Raw genomic sequence first — 19,301 nt, 5'->3', positions numbered from 1 at the left:
GAAAGACGGAGAAACGCCCACACGTAGACAGATGGACAGACAGGAAGGGGACGCGTCAGTCAGGTGGACGTCGGCGAAAAGACTGTGGAGGAAGTTGGCCGGGAGACTGCGGGAGCATTGTTATAACGCTACAACAATGTCTACGCGGTTACATCTGGGATCCGGCCGGGTCAAAGCGGACGCATTGGGGTTGGCTCGCGCCAACGTCTCGGCGCCAACAAAAGCGCCGCTAGTTGACTGGAAGAGTATGGTGAGGAGAGCTCCTTTATTCAACTTTTATTGCGCTTGGAAAAACTCGCATCCGGTGGTACCTCGAAATATAAGTTGACAAAGTTTCAGGATCAAATTTGGGCCTTGTTTTTAACACTGCATAACCCCCCCGTTTTTCATGTTAACGGGTTTGTTGCCTTGGATGTAATTCCGTTGTTGACCGCTTGAGGGCGGCACACAATTTAGTTCAATCCTGTTGTAAGGAAATCTGAAAGTATTAAAACCTCTGCTTCTCATCCTCTGTAAACCTGCTTTTTTTTTAATGCCTATAGAGCAATTTAGGTTCATTTTATAATATACATGAGACGATAAATTAAAATAAATGATATTAAGATGAATAAAAAAAATAAAAAAGAAATAAAATAAAAAATAACAAAATAAATAAAATAAAATGAAATAAAAAATTCAGATAAAAATAAAATAAAAAATAAACAAATAATTCAGATCAATTACAACTGCTGTGAAGTCCATGCCGCCATCTAAGTAGCGTCATTTTCGTCAACTCGCAAAACTCACAAGTCAAGGTACCACTTGATTTTGCCATGTTCCCGCAAAACAAACTCTACTCTTTAAGAATTTAGAACCTTTCCTGATCCTCCCGAGTCAGTACCTTGGTCTTGGAGAGGATGGGAGCGCCTCTGTCCAGCAGGATTTCCACCACCTGTGCATGGCCGCTCCTTGCACCGCAGTGAAGCGGAGTCAGACCGTCCTGCAGGGAGAACAAGAAAAGGATCAAATAACATATTTGCCTCCCAAACACTTAGTTCTATTCTACCCCCGGTCTTACGGCACCATTGTAATGACGTGCAATGAATAATACGTCTACAGTGTTACAATGCCACTTTGCGCTTCGGTTTTTGCAGCTTTAGTGCGCCGGGTTTTTTTCAAAATCTATGTCGTCACCTTGGTCTTGGCGTCTATTTTGGAGCCTCGGTCCAGAAGCAGCTTGACCATGTTACTGTTGCCTCGCTTGGAGGCCACGTGGAGCGGAGTGATGTCATTCTAAAGAGGCGGGAAAGAGACAATGGCAAATGAGTACAAGCGCCGGTTCATTATGAGACAGTCACAAAACAAACATTGAGCGGCGCTTAATTACTATGATAACGGAGCGCGCGCGCCTATTCCAGTCCGCGTGCCTCCTACTTCCGCGGAGCTAACGTGTGATTAATGCCAGACGAAAGCGCAAACAATCCGCCAGACATTAGCGACATTAGCATTATGTACCTTTGTTCACTTTGCTTCGCTTATGTCGGATATAGAAACGAATTTCAAGCCAATAAGCAAATAACTTTGGAACAAAATGTTTGTCTGTATTACCTTTGTGCATAAGCGTCACAATTAAATATAGGGAATTTGATCTATTTTAGTAGGACTATGTAAAGACACAAAACACACAAAAAAACACAGTATACAGGTGAACAGAGGACAACAAATAATTGTCCTCTGATTTAATACTGTAATGTGTTGAGATGCTAGCTTTGGGGTTTTAGTTAGCTTTAGTTAATTATAATCCTCCTTTTCAAAGTCAGGAAATATTTCACTGTACATGGTAAATGATAAAAGTTTCACTTTTTGAATTATACTATTGAGACAGATTCTTGCAATATTCCAATTTATTGAGATGCATCTGTATTTCATTCACACTACATAGCTATCATATTATTATATCATTTTATGTTCAAAATAACTTATGAGGTCTTGTGTAAATTAGCTAGCTAGTCAGAAAGCTAGCTAGGTAGTCAGCTACCTGCATCGTTATCTCTTTTAATGTTCTACCAAGCTTCACTTACTACCAAATGATTTTGTGTATTCACAAACTTGAATTTAAGTCACGTATCGGGGCTCCAGACTTTTAATACAAGCACTGCGGCTACAAATCCAACATTTTTTTTACGTTGTAAATTGACTTAATATTCACTAGATTAATTTCCAGTGTATTACTCTTAGAAATAAAAATATAAAAAAATATATAACACGTTTTGGAAGAAAATTACCATCATTTTGGAGCAATCTTGTGATTTTGACTTATTTTTTTTAAACTACAATTTAGCTACCATGTTTTCAGTGTTTGTTATAGAAACAATTTTAATCATGGGACCGTGATTGGCGTACATATGCAATTCACCTCCCAGACAGCAGAGGGTGCACTAAACTCACCCTGGCCATGAAGTCCACAGCGGCGCCTCGGTTCAGAAGCAGAGTGGCCACGTTAATGTTGCCGTAGTGGGCTGCGATGTGAAGTGGGGTGAAGCCACTCTGATTGGAACACACACACCAAAGAACACTTGATCACAAATCATAACAAGCGCACACACGCGCGCACAGAAATCCACGCCGATATTTAAGCCTCCTCTGACGCGGACACGCTTGACGTTTCAAAGTCAATACTGACGAGAAGATCATATTTTCGTGTCCCATCTGCTTATGGAAGTGCTTCACTCAATGGTAGCTGCTAGCTTAAACGCTATCAGAAGCACTGACCTACACTTATCACCTTGCAGTCTCATTTCATCGCATTTTTTTTCTTGGCTGCACTGCTTCCAGAATGGGTCCGTTTTTTCACCCAATCGGATTTCAGTATCCGTGTTGCCTTGGCAATTTAATCTCCCACAGGCCCTCGATGATGTCAGCATTCTTCCATCCTGTGATTGGTTGAGTCGAGCTACGTTTTTTGACAGCCAACATTAATTAGCAAAACGCATCTGTGGCTTTTTGTACGGATGAATTACGATTGAATTTTTTGGGTGTATAATTAGATCAATATTATTATGGCACAGTCGCATGCTGTCACTGGATAAGACTCATTTCCTGGCTTAAGTGAGCGACAGCTGTTTAAGTGACACAACAGTTCCGCATGAAGTTGCGTAATCGTTCCACGTTCCTGATAATCCGGGGGAAAGAAGGTGTTTGCCGACGGATACCGTAATTCCCCAAATATAAGATTCCCCTTGAAAACGGACACACAATCACATGGTGTCCAACTTCTGGTATTTCTGGTCAAATCAACTCGAAGAAAAGAAAGGAGCTGCTTCAAATGCATTCAAAGTTATACCGGAGAGGCGTTCACAGACCGCTTAAATTGTGGGAAATCCAAAACACGCTTGATTTAACGCGCCACAGATTCATAACTCACTGAAAGGAACACAAAACAAATATGAAGAATTTACAAGGATGAGATTTCTTCTGTTTTGTTGTTGTATTTGGGGAGTACCATGCAAAAGTCTTTAGGAAATTGGAACACGCAATTCCCTCGGAAACTGCGCGAACGCTGAGAGTCGCCCAAGGCCCAAATGAATTCACAGCGTGTCTTGGCGAATCCCATGCGAACAAGCGCTCTTGTTGGATTCCAATATTTAGGAACAGATCCGAGTGCGGGCGGAGGATTCTTTTCTCTTGAATGGCAGCATTTAAGGGGGTGAAAGTAAGCTTAAGTATGGAAGAAAAAAAAAATAAAAGACTACAGGAAGCAAAGAACGGGGCCTCACGCTCACATTTTCAAGCTCCATCCTAAAAATTTCACGTCGTGAAATCTAAAAACTTGACACTTTAGAAGGTGTGTGAGATTTGAACAGGGTCCCTGCATGTATTACCAACGCTTATTTAATGCTTTGTAATGCTGTGACAGGAACAGTGCGTTCTTGTTTTCAAATTAAGAGCAAATTGATTGGAACATGAGGCAAATTGTTGTCAAACTGGGTTATAGTGACTCCTTTCCCAAATAGTGCACGTTTGGGATAAATTTGCCATGAATTTTGTACCTACTCAAATGACCTCTGGTCTTTGTTTGAATAGTATCACTTTTCCAACATTTCCTTCTAAAAGATAAATGTAAGCTGGAATTCGGCTTTAAACCAAAATGGCCGACTAAAAGTTGACGTTTCGGTGCAAACGCGTCCATGTGAACATGGCGACTTCAAGAGGGACCTTCGAATTTGGCATTCACACGCCAAATGAGAAGTGTAGCCCAGTAAGCTAGCAGCAAGGACAAGCTGTTGCCATGCGGGTTGAGGGCAAGCCACAGCTGATAACCGCTCCACATGCTCCACATACTGGTTATCGTATTAACACGTTCAATCCCAAGTACACATTTTTACGTTTTTTTTTTTTTAAGTTCGTGCATTCAATCCCAGGTCCTTATTCCTGTTTTTCTTTTCAAGTCTTTGCCTATAATGGCTGGTTCTAAATGAATACGGAAATAAAGTTACTTTAGGTAAATAAGTAACTGGTTCTTCTTCTAAAGTACTTTAGTACTAAAATAATCAATTACGTTAGTACCCAATCACTTCCTTTGGTACGTAACCGCCGGAAAAAAAATGGATTACTTTTGTATTGAAGTATCTAAAGTAATCAATTAGGTCAGATCTTAATTACCTGAAGTTACCGATTACTTTAGTACCGAATATCAAAGAACTCGTACTTAATTACCAAAAGTAACTAACTACTTCAGTTCTCGGTTCATTTAATACCAGCCGGTTTCAGACCCTCTTTGAGCCAAAGACTTGAACAAAAATGTAAATAAGTACTTAGCATTGAATGTATTAACTCTTAAAAAAAAACGTCAACATCCGTCTTTGGGATTGAATGAGTTCATCAGTTTCATGGATCACAGAATCAAGACGTTGAAGTGGAGTTTTCCACTTGCCAAAAATAACAGCCGAAGCTTCCATTTCAGGCACCGTGAAACCATTCAAAGTCAAGGAGAACTTGGCGACTACCAAGAGGCAGCAAAACATGCGCCATGAATCCAAAATCGTCTTTTTCCAATTCTGTTTGCTACATGAGTGAATGGATGGGAGAGGAGAAGAATGGCGTTAAATGGAAACAAGAGGAAGGTTTGAGACAAAGGGGCTTCAAAACCGCAATAGGTCTCGGGAACTGTTTTGGGGGTAGGGTAGTTTTTTTTTCATACTGTTTATGAGCTGAGATGGAGAAACTAAGTTGAGGTGTACCTCTGTTGTTCTATTCATCATCTACAAAGTCAGCCAAGAGAGGAGAGAACGTTCCATTAGTGAGGAAAACTACAAGGGCGAGGAGCCGAGAAGATCCTCAAAAGTGGAGGCAAGTAGTTCAAATAGAATTTAAAAAAAAACTAAAAACACTCCAAACTCACCTTGGACTCCACGTCTGCGTTGTGGTCGTTCTGGAGGAGCAGTGCCGCCGCCTTGGTGTCGTCCTTGCGGGCGGCGATGTGCAGGGCGGGCAGGCGTACTTTGCCCTTGGTGTCGTTCTCCAGAAGCAAGGAGACCACCTGGTCGTGGCCCTGCTGGAGAGCCACCGCCAGAGGGGTGAAGCCGTCCTGCAAAAGAAAGAAAGAAAGAAAAGATCACAATTGCAATTAGCATTGTGAAAGCTAGCGGCTAAGTAGATGCTAGCATGAAAGCGTTTCCAGGGCGTATTTAAAACGTGAAAGTTTGTAACATCATGAATGCTAGTGACTAACTAGTTGTTAGCATGTAAGAGTCGTTTCTGACGTGTGCCATATAAGCATTGTGAAAGGTAGCAGCTAACTGACTGCTAGCTTGTAAGAGTCCTTTCCACTGAGTATTTGAAAACATGTCAGTATGTAGCCCTGTATTAGCGTTGTGATGGAGAGCAGCTAGCTAGCTGCTAGCAGGCAAGAGTCGTTTCCAAAGTATATTTAAAACATGAAAGTCTGAAGCACCGTCTTAGCATTGTGAAAGCTAGCAGCTAACTAGTTGCTAGCTTGTAAGATTTGTTTCCACTGTGTTAAAACATCAGTTTGTAGCAAAATATTAGCATTGTGAAAGCTTGCAGCTATCTAGTTGCTGGCATTTGAGAGTCGTTTTCAATGACATGAGGTTTACCACCGTATTAGCATTGTTAAAGCTAGCAGCTAACTAGTCGCTAGCTTGTAAGAGTCGTTTCCACTGTGTATTTAAAACATGAGTCTGTAGCACCATATCAGCATTGTGAAAGCTAGCAGCTAGCTACTTGCTATCATGTAAGTCGTTTCCAATGTTTATTCAAAACATGAGTCTGTAGCACCATATTAGCATTGCTAAAGCTCGCAGCTAACTAGTTGCTAGCTGGTAAGAGTTGTTTCCAGAGTGTATTTAGTGTGCATGACATCAGTAGCACCATATTAGCATTGTGAAAGCTAGCAGCTAGCATGTAAGTGTCATTTTCAGTGTATCTTTAAACATGAGGGTGTAGCAACATATTAGCGCTGTGAAATCCGCTAACAAAGTAGTTGCAGAGCCGTTTCCAGTGTGATTGCGCGTTACTAAGCTACACAGGTGCAGCGATGAGTCCGCTTATGAATAAAATATAGCACTTAACTTTACCATAAATTCCTACTAGATCTCCTCGTGAACGTACAGCCTGAGTATAACTCTGTAAAATGTGCTTACAGGCCATTATAAGCTGCATGAATAATAAATCTTACAACATGTCAGACAAACGAACGGCTTATTGTATTGTTTTGCATTCCTAAGCCCCCGCGTGAAGGACACTAATGTACGGTTACGTAAGGAAAATGTATAACGCAAGCGCATTAGGTGCAATGGGTTGTCGTGCACTCAACTATACTGTGCAATATGAGCGTGCGCATGTGATCACGTATTTGTGCGTATCTGTGTTTCGTGACATTTAGCCTCCATCAGTCCACTGCGACTGCTTGGCGCGTAGCGTTAGCGCGACGCTAAATCGGAGCCAAGAGAAAGCGAGCGGGGAGAAAATCATCATCGATACGCTCAAGGTCGCTTGGCCCGACTGGCAATCAATAAAAGTAGGACGGGACGAGGACGGGGTTAGTCCGGTACCTCGGTGGCCATACTCTGGCTGGCGCTGTTTTCCAGAAGGAAACGTACCACCTCCAGGTGATTCTCCTGGGCTGCCATGTACAGAGGAGTGAAGCCATTCTGCGGCACAAACAAAACGGATGCATGAAAATGTTTTCTCCTTATGAAATTTACGTGTTCGGAAGTCATTCCGTAACGTGGATTTAATCGTAAGTAGAGACATTTTTTTTACATGTAAAGAAAACTCTTGTTTCCAGGAAACACGTAAGAAAACTCCACCAGTCCTCGAGGGCCGGTATCCTACATGTTTTCTGATTTTTCTCTCCCCAACACACCAGATTCAAATGACAACCTAATGGTAAAGGTAAAGGTAAAGGTAAAGGTAAAGGTAAGGGTAAAGGTAAAGGTAAAGGTAAAGGTAAAGGTAAAGGTAAAAGTATTCTAATCATTTGAATCAGGTGGGTGTGGGAGAAATTTGGAAAACATGTAGGATACCGGCCCTCGAGAATCATTCAAAAGATTAGCGAATTCGCAAGCTCTGTAGGTGCTTGAAACGTATCCTAATCATTTGAATCAAGTGTGTTTGAGAAGGTCTGAAAACATATAAGATAGCATCCCTCGAGGACCGGAGTTTGACTACATTGCTTTAAATCATAGGTGTCGAACTTCAGTCCTCGAGGGCCGGTATCCTGCATGTTTTCAGGTTTTCTCTCCCCACCACATTGACATGATTAAGAGCTTGAAAATGATTCTAATCATTTGAATCAGGAGTGTCTTATACTAACCCTAAAACGGAAAGGCTGATACAATAAAAAGCAATACAACGGTCAAAAGCTTACACATTGTCCCTTTAAGGAAACCGCGTACACGAAATGGAATCGGGTGCTTTTTAGAATTTTTTGTTGCCTGCTGTTGCTAATTTGCATCATACGTTTATGTGCGTCATGCATTATAGGCTTAGCGTCTACTTTCAAGCAAAAACACGGCCATTTTGATAGTCGAACTAAATTCAGGACTCGAGGGGATGGTAAGAAAAAAACTGAAAGTATGAAGACCTTGATTTCACCTTGACATGACAGAACAAGCAGTAAAATGTGACGCCGGCCGGCGGCTGTTTGAAAGGTAGAAGCCTACTAGGCGCGGAGCCAGACTGAGATTCCCGGGCCCCGTTGCTCAAATGTGATCAAGCGAAAGGGAGGCCAGGTTTTTGCGTCTGCTTTTGCTTTGCGGGACCTGTTCGGGACTCACCTGAGACTGTGCGTTGACGTTGGCTCCGTTGGTCACCAGCTCTTTGACCACTTCCGATTGGCCGGCCAGCGAAGCTATGTGCAGGGCAGTGTTTCCTTTCTGGATCGCGGGGAACAAGCGCGGGAATTCTGTTAAGCTCTCGCACACCTGTTGTGCATGCGCGTGCGGTCTGTTTATATCGCGCCGACACATTTGGCTTTTCCAAAGGCGCCCGCGCTGCCAACGCCGGGTCATTTCCGATGCCACGCGTAAAAGAGCTCTCGCCGAGGCTCGCTCGTAAATATGCTGGCGGGAGGCGTTTATGAACCTGCGCCGTCCCCGCGATGGCAGAAACGACCCCGCGGGCTGTCCCGTCCAGCCACGTGATGGACTGCACGTTTGCAGTGACACGTGTGCCTTGTACTTTACCGGGGTACATTTGATTATTGGGAATGTTTTGGTTCAAACGGAACTTGCGTATCGTCAAACAAAGGCCGGGCGATGCGGCGTAAAAAACGAAAATCCAGTCTCGATTTTCTTCACTCATTTTGGATGATTATGATGATAAGAAACAGGCGTCGTGACCAAAACAAAGCGCATCGCACATGATGTTCCTGGGAAAGAAGATAGCAGCATGGACTTGTAAACTGTATCACAACCTGATTGTTTACATTGTTGCCAAATGTTTCCCCCAACCCTTTAGGGCAGCTTTTGTACCTCGGGTCAACCCAAATGAACAAATGAGGGGCGAAAAGGATTTGAAACTAGACTGCAAGGTTCCTGTCTGCTCTCCTCGTGAGAAAAATAACCTAGTTGTCTTCCTTCCTGTTTGTTTATTAAATGTTCCGGGTTGCCTGAATCTGTCAGATAACTTGCTTTGTACTACGAAAAAACAGTCACATTTATTACTTGTTTATAAGTCTAGGATACTTGGAAAATTAGGTCGAAAATTCCCACTTCCACAGGCTCAGAGATTTTGTTGTCCCATCAGTATTTTATTAAAAATATTATTTTCATTTCTAATAATGATCAACAAGCCTCCCTAAAAACATCATGTATACATTTATATAAATATATATATTTATATTTGACAATGTTATGAGCCTTTCAAAGTCAGCCCAAGTTGGGTGAAAATAAGGCCAGGCTTATTGGGGTGAAAACCCCAAGGGTTAATATCCAAACTAGGAATGTAAAAAGCTTGAAAGCACACAATGAACCCCCAAGACTTCCCGCTAATCCCTCAGACCGCTCGGGGTCCCGATGGCGAGACTCTAATTGGGGAGACTCTTCCCTTCTTCTTGAATATTTCATCACATTATGTATTTGTCAGCAGAAGGTTTGCAGCCTGTGGCGCAGGGGCGGGGCCACATTTACCACTGCCAGACATTAACGGGGATAATATTTCCCCTGCAAAAGCGTTTATTAGCATCAGATGAAAGCAGACCCCTCCCATAATGCATACCGTTAGGATTTGTTGTTCCCCCCAAAACGTCTTCTTAATACCGTTCCTGCAGCAAATGATTCATAATTCAAAATAAATTCCGTTGATCCCCACCTATCAAGTAAACGGTAGAGGCTGCACTCTTGCACAGCTATAATCCCTGCGGCCCATCCACAGGAAAAAAAAAACAAAAAAAACGGCGCTCTAAATCACCGGAGGTGACGAGCGCAGCGCGGCTTACCTTGGTAGCCGCGTCCACAGCGGCGCCGAGTTTCAGCAGCTCAGCCACAACCTCCACGTGGCCCTCTTTGGAGGCAAGATGGAGAGCGTTCAGACCATTCTGAGAAAAAGGAATCAAGCGGGATAAAAATAAAGCTGCAGGGCTCAAATCATAAGAAAAAAGTTGCTAACGATTTGTTTGTTTTCCTGGCTGTTTTTGCAACAAAAGTTGCTTATCGTCCAAAAATACGGTAGCTGTGAATAGGCATGGGCTGATATGAAATTCTAATGATGTTATAACTATGAGCAAAAATATCACAATGTTCCGGTATCGCAAAAATTAAATTACAACTGTATTGTTTTTTGCCATTGAACACAATATTTAACTTTCTATCAAAATAATGAAATATTGGCAACTAGAAACACTCAACAGCCCCATATATGCTGGCGAGAGGCGTCAGATTACTTTTCAAAGTCACTTTTATCGATATAAGCAACTCAACTGACAAAGTTCCAGTTCCTACTGATCACTTTTGAATGAAGCAGAACTCAGAAACGCTAGCGTGGTTTTGACGTCACGTTGTTTCGTACTCAAATTTGTCTAAAATCTCAATAATTCTAGAAAGGTAACTAGTCTTCAAGTAAACAAAAAAATTAAAAGATGACCATTTGAATTGTATTTTAATGTGGAAATATGTTTTAATATCCCGTGTGTGTGTATATGTATATGGTTTTTTAATAAAATGTTTTCAATCTGATCCAAATACTTAATTATTCAATACAATGTTTTCGTAGGTACCCAAATGACATAATAAATGACAGCTGTATCCCTATTTCTTAACAAGAAAAAGAAAGTATTAGGACACCCGGTTATAAAAATCAACAGCAAGAAAATATATAATCGTATATAATATTCAGCTTTTTACATTAAAAAATATCCGCAATGATGGAGCATTCTTCAATGAACTTAACAAACGCTTTTAGAAAGCAGGAGGGAAGCTGAATACCCAAAATAACCTAAAAAAAAAACCCTCTAGCCCCCCCTGGCATATATTCAATGACACCAAATTCAAATCGCAATTGTAATCAACTCACCTGATTGCAAATGTTAATCTCCACCCCGGACTTGAGGTAGTCAAGGACCTTTTCAAGGTTTCCGGCCCGGGCAGCTCTCAAGTAACTGGCATTACTGTCAGACTACAGGGACAAGCAAAAAGAAAAAAGAAAGAAAAATAATGAGTTCAAACAGAACATATATAAACAATAACAAAAATGTGTATTTCCATGTACCAGGTAGAACTCAGTCATGATTCCTAGACACACGCGATATGAGATGAACGGCAAAACTAGCATCCGCGCGAGGATCCATCGTCCGAGAGCACGGCGTTTTAAAGTTTCCCCCGAAAAAGCGAAACATCCTGCAGATCCCAGCCGTATGGAAGCCGGCGATTTTGTCCCGAGCGCGCGCGTCCCAAAGGGCAGGCGGCTTCCTTCAAATCCCCGGCATGTTTAGATTCCCAGAGGCGCCGTCCCGACACCGGAGTTCTCCGGACCGCGCCGGCCTCCGACGCGCTCTGCAGAGCTTTCGATACTAAAATGAAACGATGAGGCGAGCGTGTTTTTGCCCCCGTAAGAAAATGTGAGCGAGGGAAGGAAGGGAGGGGGGAAAAGCTGAAAAAGTCAAGACCGATCTCCGCTTTTCCATGTTGACATTTGCCGCTTGGCACAAGTGTGTCTTTTTGTTCGGGAGCCAGAGAGGCGCGGCTTCAGAAAAGAAGACCGAGCGGGCGCATAACTCTTCAGTCGGCGCGGGAACCTGCTCGACAACCGAGGGAACCAGAAACAAAACCGGTCCGGGAAACAAACGCGGCATGGCGCTGTGCAAATTTGTCAATGGAAAATATGTCGCCGAGTCACTTCCTGATTACGGGGACCTTTGAACTTCAGCTCATATCTGGACACGTTGTCTTCCTTTGCGGACAAAGTGGACCCGGAGGACATCTGGGCTCTCATGGCCTCTGCGACAGCAGCTGAAGAATGTTCAAAGATGATTAACGTTCTGTTTTGATAGCTAAGGCCAAGTAATCCACCTGATCCAAACCCTATCGTTATACAGGCTCTTATTGTGTTTTTTTTTTAATAATAAATTGTTTAAACTCTTTTTGAGCACAGCCATTGATTCACGTCTTTTCGGTTCTATTTGATCGTTGTTCCATAAATTGACACCTCGAACAGATACACACATTTGCTTGCTGGTGGCTAGCAAAAAAAACAAACAAACAAAGAAAAACAACAACAAAAAACCCAAACAAACAAAAAAAAACACACACACACAGATAAGCCGCACTGGACTACCATATCTTCCGCACTATAAGGCGCACCCAAAAGCCTTATTTTTTTTTAAAAAAAGCTGATGGTGCGCCTTATAATCAGGCGCGCCTTATATATGGATCAATATTGAGATTTGTAGATGGGGAATGAAGTGATAAAATAAGCTTTACCTGTTTCTTTTTTGTGTTATTATGTTATTGAGAGTTTAGAGTTATTATTTGAGTTATTATTGTTATTACTTTGAGAATTACTATATTGTCATTGCACTGGGAGGAAAAGTTCCCTGATATAAATGTTGCACTACATGTTATACTTTGCTGTTAAAATATAAACTGTCAGGGAAACACTAATAAAATAAAACATAAGACAGTTGTTTATTCATTTTGGGAGTGAATGGAGTCGTCAGAAAGTTGCTTTGTAATTACTAATAAAGTTGGACTGCTTCTACTGTTGCGCCTTATAATGCGGTGCGCCTTATATATGGAAAATGTTTTAAAATGTCATTAATTGAGGGCGCGCCTTCTAATCCGATGCGCCTTATAGTGCGCAAAATACGGTATGAGCCGAGGGCGTCAAAACATGAGTAAAAAGTTGCGGCTTATACATGGAAAAAGATTTAAAATGTCATTAATTGAGGGTGCGCTTTATAGTCCGGTGCGCCTTACAGTGCGGAAAATTCGATAGAAGCCGCAGGGCTCAAAACATGAGTAAAAAGACGCGGAAAAACACGGTCCTGTCATGACCTGCCACGTCTCCCCCTTGTGGGGCTTTGTCATATTGCAGGACGGGCCTAAGCAAGAAAGGGGCGGAACCACCGGCTGCGCACCTGTTCTCAATTCCATCCTCTATTTAGCGCAGCCGGAGCAGGGCGGCGGCGTCGGATTATTCTCCGAACCTCCGTTGCGTCTGCGTCCCTTGCCTTTACAGTTTTTCCCTCGTTTGTTCTTGTCGTATTTATTCGTCCGCCCCCTGGTTGCCTCCCTCAGTTGTTACTTCCGAGCTTTCTTTCGTCGTTACTTTTTCTCCCCTCGAGCCCGTTTTTCGAGCGCCTTATTTTGTAACTCGTTTTTGGACACAATTTTCCACGTCGCCGTCCTGTTGGGGTTTTGATTTGATTTATTCTCCATTCCCGTTCGCGTGTTACGTGCTCCTTTTGTTATTAAATCTCCTCCTCATTTGTTACTTTGTGTTCAGTCTCTGTCGGGTCCATACGCGCCCGTTATCTGCGGTTCCGCAAAGCGTCACAGGTCCACTTATTTCACATGGACCGCATGGAAATATTGTCCAAACACTTCTGGAACTGACTCTAGCCTCTCTGATGACCTGGCACTATTTTTTACTCATTCATGGCTTATTAAAGCCAAAGTTTCCCATGCAGGATAACATCTGTGCAGCATGTGTGTGTGTGTGTGCTGGTCCAAATCCAAACAGTTGTCCTCTTTCTTACATAAGCAAGTCCGGGTGCCTGAAAGCGCGCACTATGCTGTAGCCCGCCCGCATGATCAACAACACGGCCGTGACGTCAACGTGCGCCGGTCGGAATATGCCGTGGCCATTTCCGCCAACAAATACTATGATGTAGGTCAAACGTACTAGCTTACTTAGCTAATGGCGAGGAGATCACGTGACGTCCCAGAACACGATATTATATTCTCTTCTTCTTTATGCCAGCGGCTTAAGTGGCAGATTTAAGAGTTTAAGTCGCCAACGGTCGTGGTTTTATCCCTTAATTCTCGGCGGCCGACGCGTCGGACGCTCCGCCCTCCGAAAATCCGTCCGTTCAAGATGAAGGTGTATCACAAAGGACGAAAAGAAATACGGCTAAGCCCCTCCCCGTAATATCGGACGCTGAAAGCAAATGGCGCCGCGAGGTAGTTTAGGTTAATCCTCGGAGAAAAAAAAAACGACACGCGAGGGGGTGACGTGAAGAGATGAGCCTCGTTGATTTATTTTTAATGGGGCTTGGCGGGGTTGGGAAAAGCCGCTCGTTTGTGGGGGAAAAAGACAACAAAAAAAGCGCTGTAAACATGAGAATTCGCCGTCCCGTGTCTGATTAAAAAACGGGTTACGCCTCGGGTTCAATAGCGGCAGCCATGGAATATTAATGAGATTACGACAACTTCTTTGTTTTAGGAAAAAGGAAAAAAGAAATTATGCATATTGTCCAATTTTTCTGAGGCATTATTGCAAATTTTTTGATACAATTCGTAATTTATTCTGGATGTAATTCTACTGTCAATCACTAGATGGCGGTGGCACACTACTGACACAGTAAAACAGACTAAAGAAGAAGAATGAACACCAGGAAGAACAGATTTTCAGCTCACTAGTTTTTTTTCTGAAGAAAAATGAATGTCTTCCTTTTTCAATCCTGCTTTTTACACCAACAGAAAGTGATGTAACTTGAACAGAAATTTTAAAGAGCAGAAGTCGGAATTCTCTCTTTCAAATGAGAATTAGTCTAAATGGTTACGATTCAGACTGGGATTTAAGTTTTAATTTCCATTTGATTTGTTTTGATTTGATTTGTGAAAACATGAACGAACAAAAATTCAGTTACAGGTTTGCTTTGTAAGGTCGAAGGGGGGGGGCAAAAATATTAATAATCCTTCCAAAGCAAACATTTGGAAGTGTTTTATTTTGATTTAACATCGGACAGAATCCAGTCCAGAGCATTTGAACGATTTGAACCCCTGGGGGATATTTGGATCCAACTCGGGCTTTTAGATGTTTTTGATGTGTGATTTCAAAGGAAACGCATACGAAAAAAACACTAGGAGGCGGAAATATTGTACAGATTGTCAAAACATGACGACTTTCAGTATGCCACACTACCATCCCTTGTAAAACCATGCAAACGGGAGGTAGAGAGGTACACCCTGTAGGTGTCAAATTTAGCCCATGTCTGGCTCATTTACTGCCATTCAAAATTGGAAATATTGTCAATTTTGGACACCCAATGTTTTAACATGCATTTCTCCAGATTTTTGCATTAATTCATTCAGAGGTAACTTGCAAACAGGGTGCAATAGAAATTTTGCTATTGAGACCTCAAAACCCCCGGGTGGCGCTGGCGGACAACTTATGACATTTTCAAGCCTTTCAATGACTTCACTGACTGGCTTAGCCTGACTGGCGTAATGCAATGTTTTTGCTATGCATTGTTGGACTTGTAGTTGACAAAAAGCTGCGATCCAAGAAATAATCATTGCGGGAAAGCTTTTATATTGCTGCAGGGAATTATTTCATGCAACTGCGTATTCCCGTCAGTGAAATCCGCAGCGCTGGATTGCTGTTGAAAATTCTTCGAAACGAAACAGCCTTGGAATACATTAATGTAAACATACATATGCAGGAACAGGGTGGATGTCACCGAACATTTTGGGGGCTTGAAAGTAAAAATATATTTACGTTTGATGACGTTATGAAAAAAAAAACACAGCCGCTTTCTCTCAATAGAAGTTAATGAAATCTCCAAAAGATCACAGAGAAAAGCGCAAAAGATCCAAAGGCGTCCGCTGGCACAAACATAGCAGGCGGGTTGATGTCATGTGCTGAGCGGAGCGGCCGCAGCGCTTGTATTGTTTCACTTGATCCCTGGCCGTCCTGACTAAACAAAACCCACACAGTAGCGTTGCAAAAATCCCCTGGCACCCGGCGGCGGGCCCCAAAAACTTGTCTGCTGCCAAACACCTTTGCATTTTCACATCCCGACGATTCATAAAAGAATACGACACGCAAGAAAAAACCTTCGACCAGATTCTTTGGATTGTCCAACGAGGGGGGGCGGACTTTGTTATTACAGTTGCTGCGTTTAGGATGCGCCAACAGTTTGGCAATAATGTCAAAACTAGAGCAAAACTGAATAAATCTCATCTTCCTAAACTCTTCATGTGTTCATATCCTTACGTTATATATTTGTTGTTAAGTTCAGATTTCCCACGTTGTGAGCGGTCGGTGAACGCCTCGCTAGTTGTTTTTCCTTTTCGTCACGACGCGGCTTCAGTTGGTTTTACCATTAATATCCGAAGCTGCGCGGCATTCATGTTTCAACTAGTTTATGATTGTGTGTATATGCCAAAAGACCGCAATTAATAAACAAGTAAAATTTCACACCTTTCCGTGATCTCTAACCAGAGCACTCTTAATTAAACCAGCTGGAGATATCACAACTTTTACATGATCCTGTCCCTTTAAGTAACCTTCCGTTGTGTGAACAAGGATGGACTCGGATGGTAGTTCAGTCTGCTCGCTTCTTTTATTGAAAATAATGCCATAGCAATCTCATTTAACTGCTGTTAGCTGCAACGGGCACTGGCTGCTAAAAGTCAGCCGTCCATTAAGGTTATTCTAAGTTTACATAAGTTTAGATTGGGGTCATGCGGCGTGCTTCCTGTGTGATGTCATTGCTAACGTGCCGACAACATGCTAACAATTGGACAGCTCAAAGTGGTATGCTGCATATGTGTTTTTATGTGAATATGTACAACACTGGTTGTAGCTAATGTCAATTTTATGTTTGTACGGTGTAAATTGATGGTAGGAAACGCGGATGAAACGAGTAAAGATGAAAAGCGGAAGATCGCAGTAAACACCAATGCAAAAAAACTATTATCTCGTTTGTGGGCAAGCCGGCGTATTAATAAATGCATCAACCGACAATGTCGCCTTTCGTATGTTGAACTTCGGAAGTAGAGGTACCGCTGTATATATTTTCATTCCTATTTGATAAACCTCTTTTTTGATAGACCTTTCAGTGGGATATCCAAACACAAAATAATGGACAGCCGCTCAAGAGATGGAAATGCCATAAGGAGAAAATCCCTTCCCGGCTTGCGTTTTCACGGCCGTAGCAAGTTTTGTGAAAGACAATTGAGCGACGTTTACTGCCAGGCGTTAAGGAGCCGGCACCGTCCTCCACAGCCATGTTGACAGCGTGCCTTTCTCTCCTTACCCCGAGGAGCGAGCGAAACCCGAACCGCGGCCGTTCCGACGCTCATCCCGACCTCGTGGCCGTCCATCCCGCTCGGGCGGCCACGAGCGCCGTCGGATCGGAAAAGAATAATACAAAGGAAGGCGCCGACAACAAAAGGTTTGCTTTTTCTATCCGGGATGAAGAGAGCGAGCGGAGGAGGAAGAAATGAGGAGGATGCTTTGAGGGGTTCACCGCTGAATAAACAAAGCACTAAAGCAGATTCCGTTTTGCTTTAAAAATAAATTAATAAAAAATCCCCCCCCCCTTTTTTCCAATCAGCTTAAATCCTGCATGTTTCAAGCACCTTTCAAGCATGGAGGGAACCCCCCCTCCTCCCCCCCTCCCATTACTCACCATGACAGCGATGGATTCTCCCTCCTTTTCCACCTCCTTCCCTTTCTTCCTCACCTTCATTGACTCTGCAGCAGGAGGAGGAAGAGGAGAAAAAGTATGGCGGCTTTTTTTTTTAGGGGCGGGGGGGGGCCCGGCTATCCGAGGTTGGGCAGGCGAGCGGGCCGGGAACTGACGCTGGTGCAAATCCTGGAGGCAAAATGACTACGGCGGGATGTGTCACAAGCCACCTCCATCCCTCCCCAGCTTGGATTTTCTGATCCCGCCCACTCCGCCGCCTTCCCCACCCACTCTTCCCTGCCTCCCCTCAGCATGCGACTCTTTGTCATGCCGCTTTACTCCGCAACCCACAAAAGACCGCGCGTGCATGCGTGTGCGTCCCGCACGCTACCTGGACTCGGCAAATGTGCGCCTGCAGGTTTTTTTTTGTTTTTTTTGGTGATGTCGTCTCATAGAGGAAATAACACTTTCACCACTTTCACACAGGGTGCTTCCCCTCCCCCTTGGCCACCCGAAAAACAGTCAATGGGGACACTTTAATAGAGGATTAGAAAGGCTCGCTCTCTGGTATTAGGGACACCCCCCCCCCCCCCCCCATGTCCTCCCATCTCTAAATAGAGATCATCTGCCACCCTGTGCCAGAGGTAGCAAACAGGCTCACTCACAAATAACGCAAGGAAATCAAACGTTTTTCAGGCAGTCACCATCAAATGTTTTTTACAATTGATTCCCACAATTCCGCAAATATTGCACGCACCTATGTATAACATGTACCCTTAATTTTTGGGTCAAATTCTGGAGTTTTGGCAACGATATAAACAACATTGGTAACATTGTAAAAACAGTGGCAAAACAGAACAAATCTAACCTTTGAAAATTCTCCATATTTTCTCACGTTAATACCTCTAAGCAATATGTTTGTTGTGCCTTAAATCAGATCTCTTTCAGATTTCCCACATTGCGCGTGGTCAGTGAACGCCTCGCCAATCTAACGTTGGATGCGCTCGTATTATTATTAGTATTATTTCTATGCGAGCACATGGATGGGCTCGGACGTTGGTTCAGTCTGCTCGCTTCTTTTATTGATATAAAAATGATATAACTGATCTAAAAATGCACATCTGTGCATCAAAACTGGGCTTATGTGGCTGACGGGTCAATTTTACTCGAATGGTGTCGAATCAAAAAAAAAAAAAAATTAAGTTACCGTTTATAGGACGCACAAGTACTTTTGGCTTTCATTTTTGGGGAAAAAAGTGTGTATTATTTTGGGGAATAACGGTATTCCGCGATTCTTAAATGGGCGTACGTGAAGGCGTTTCAGGGGTATGTAAGATTTAAACAAAGTCTCCACAGGTAAGTACTACAACAAAGTATTTGCACTGCTGTTAGTTCCCTATTGGGGCCCAGCATAACTACGCACAGGAAGACAAAACACACACTCGTGGAAAATGCAAGGTGAAAAAAGGCGGAGCTGATCACTATCTGCTTTGCAATGGAAAAGAAAAGCACAGCGATTAAGCGGAACACATAGCGTAGCTAACATACGCTGGATATTTTTATACGCCCGTGGGTGGTCCGAGGGCCACCCACCCAGGAAAACTAGTGTCACGTTTGCAATAATATGTTGGAAGAGCTGCAAAAAAAAATAAAAACATAGATGTTGTGATTATGTTGTTAAACTGTCCCATGTTAATACATTAAAAACATACCGTAAAAAAACGAA

The 19,301-nt window shown here is 42.9% G+C and overlaps 1 protein-coding gene across 1 annotated transcript in view; it reads right to left on the bottom strand.

Moving 5' to 3' along the window:
- Positions 1-19,301, bottom strand: part of LOC148419814 (ankyrin-3-like) — a 77,654-nt gene that overhangs the window by 43,727 nt on the left and 14,626 nt on the right. The window contains exons 2-10 of the mRNA XM_088421040.1: positions 11,014-11,115; positions 9,941-10,039; positions 8,280-8,378; positions 7,053-7,151; positions 5,381-5,566; positions 5,220-5,240; positions 2,428-2,526; positions 1,174-1,272; positions 881-979 (exon numbers count right to left, since the gene is read on the bottom strand). Of these exons, the coding sequence (XP_088277166.1) occupies positions 881-979; positions 1,174-1,272; positions 2,428-2,526; positions 5,220-5,240; positions 5,381-5,566; positions 7,053-7,151; positions 8,280-8,378; positions 9,941-10,039; positions 11,014-11,115 (903 nt within the window). The remainder of the gene's footprint in view (positions 1-880; positions 980-1,173; positions 1,273-2,427; positions 2,527-5,219; positions 5,241-5,380; positions 5,567-7,052; positions 7,152-8,279; positions 8,379-9,940; positions 10,040-11,013; positions 11,116-19,301) is intronic.

This window comes from Hippichthys cyanospilos, chromosome 8 (assembly GCF_059441005.1).
Source record: "Hippichthys cyanospilos isolate Australia breed blue-spotted pipefish chromosome 8, RoL_Hcya_1.0, whole genome shotgun sequence".
Taxonomy (NCBI): Eukaryota; Metazoa; Chordata; class Actinopteri; order Syngnathiformes; family Syngnathidae; genus Hippichthys; species Hippichthys cyanospilos.
Note: the sequence above shows the minus strand (reverse complement) of the source record. Positions and strands in the feature narration are given on the sequence as shown.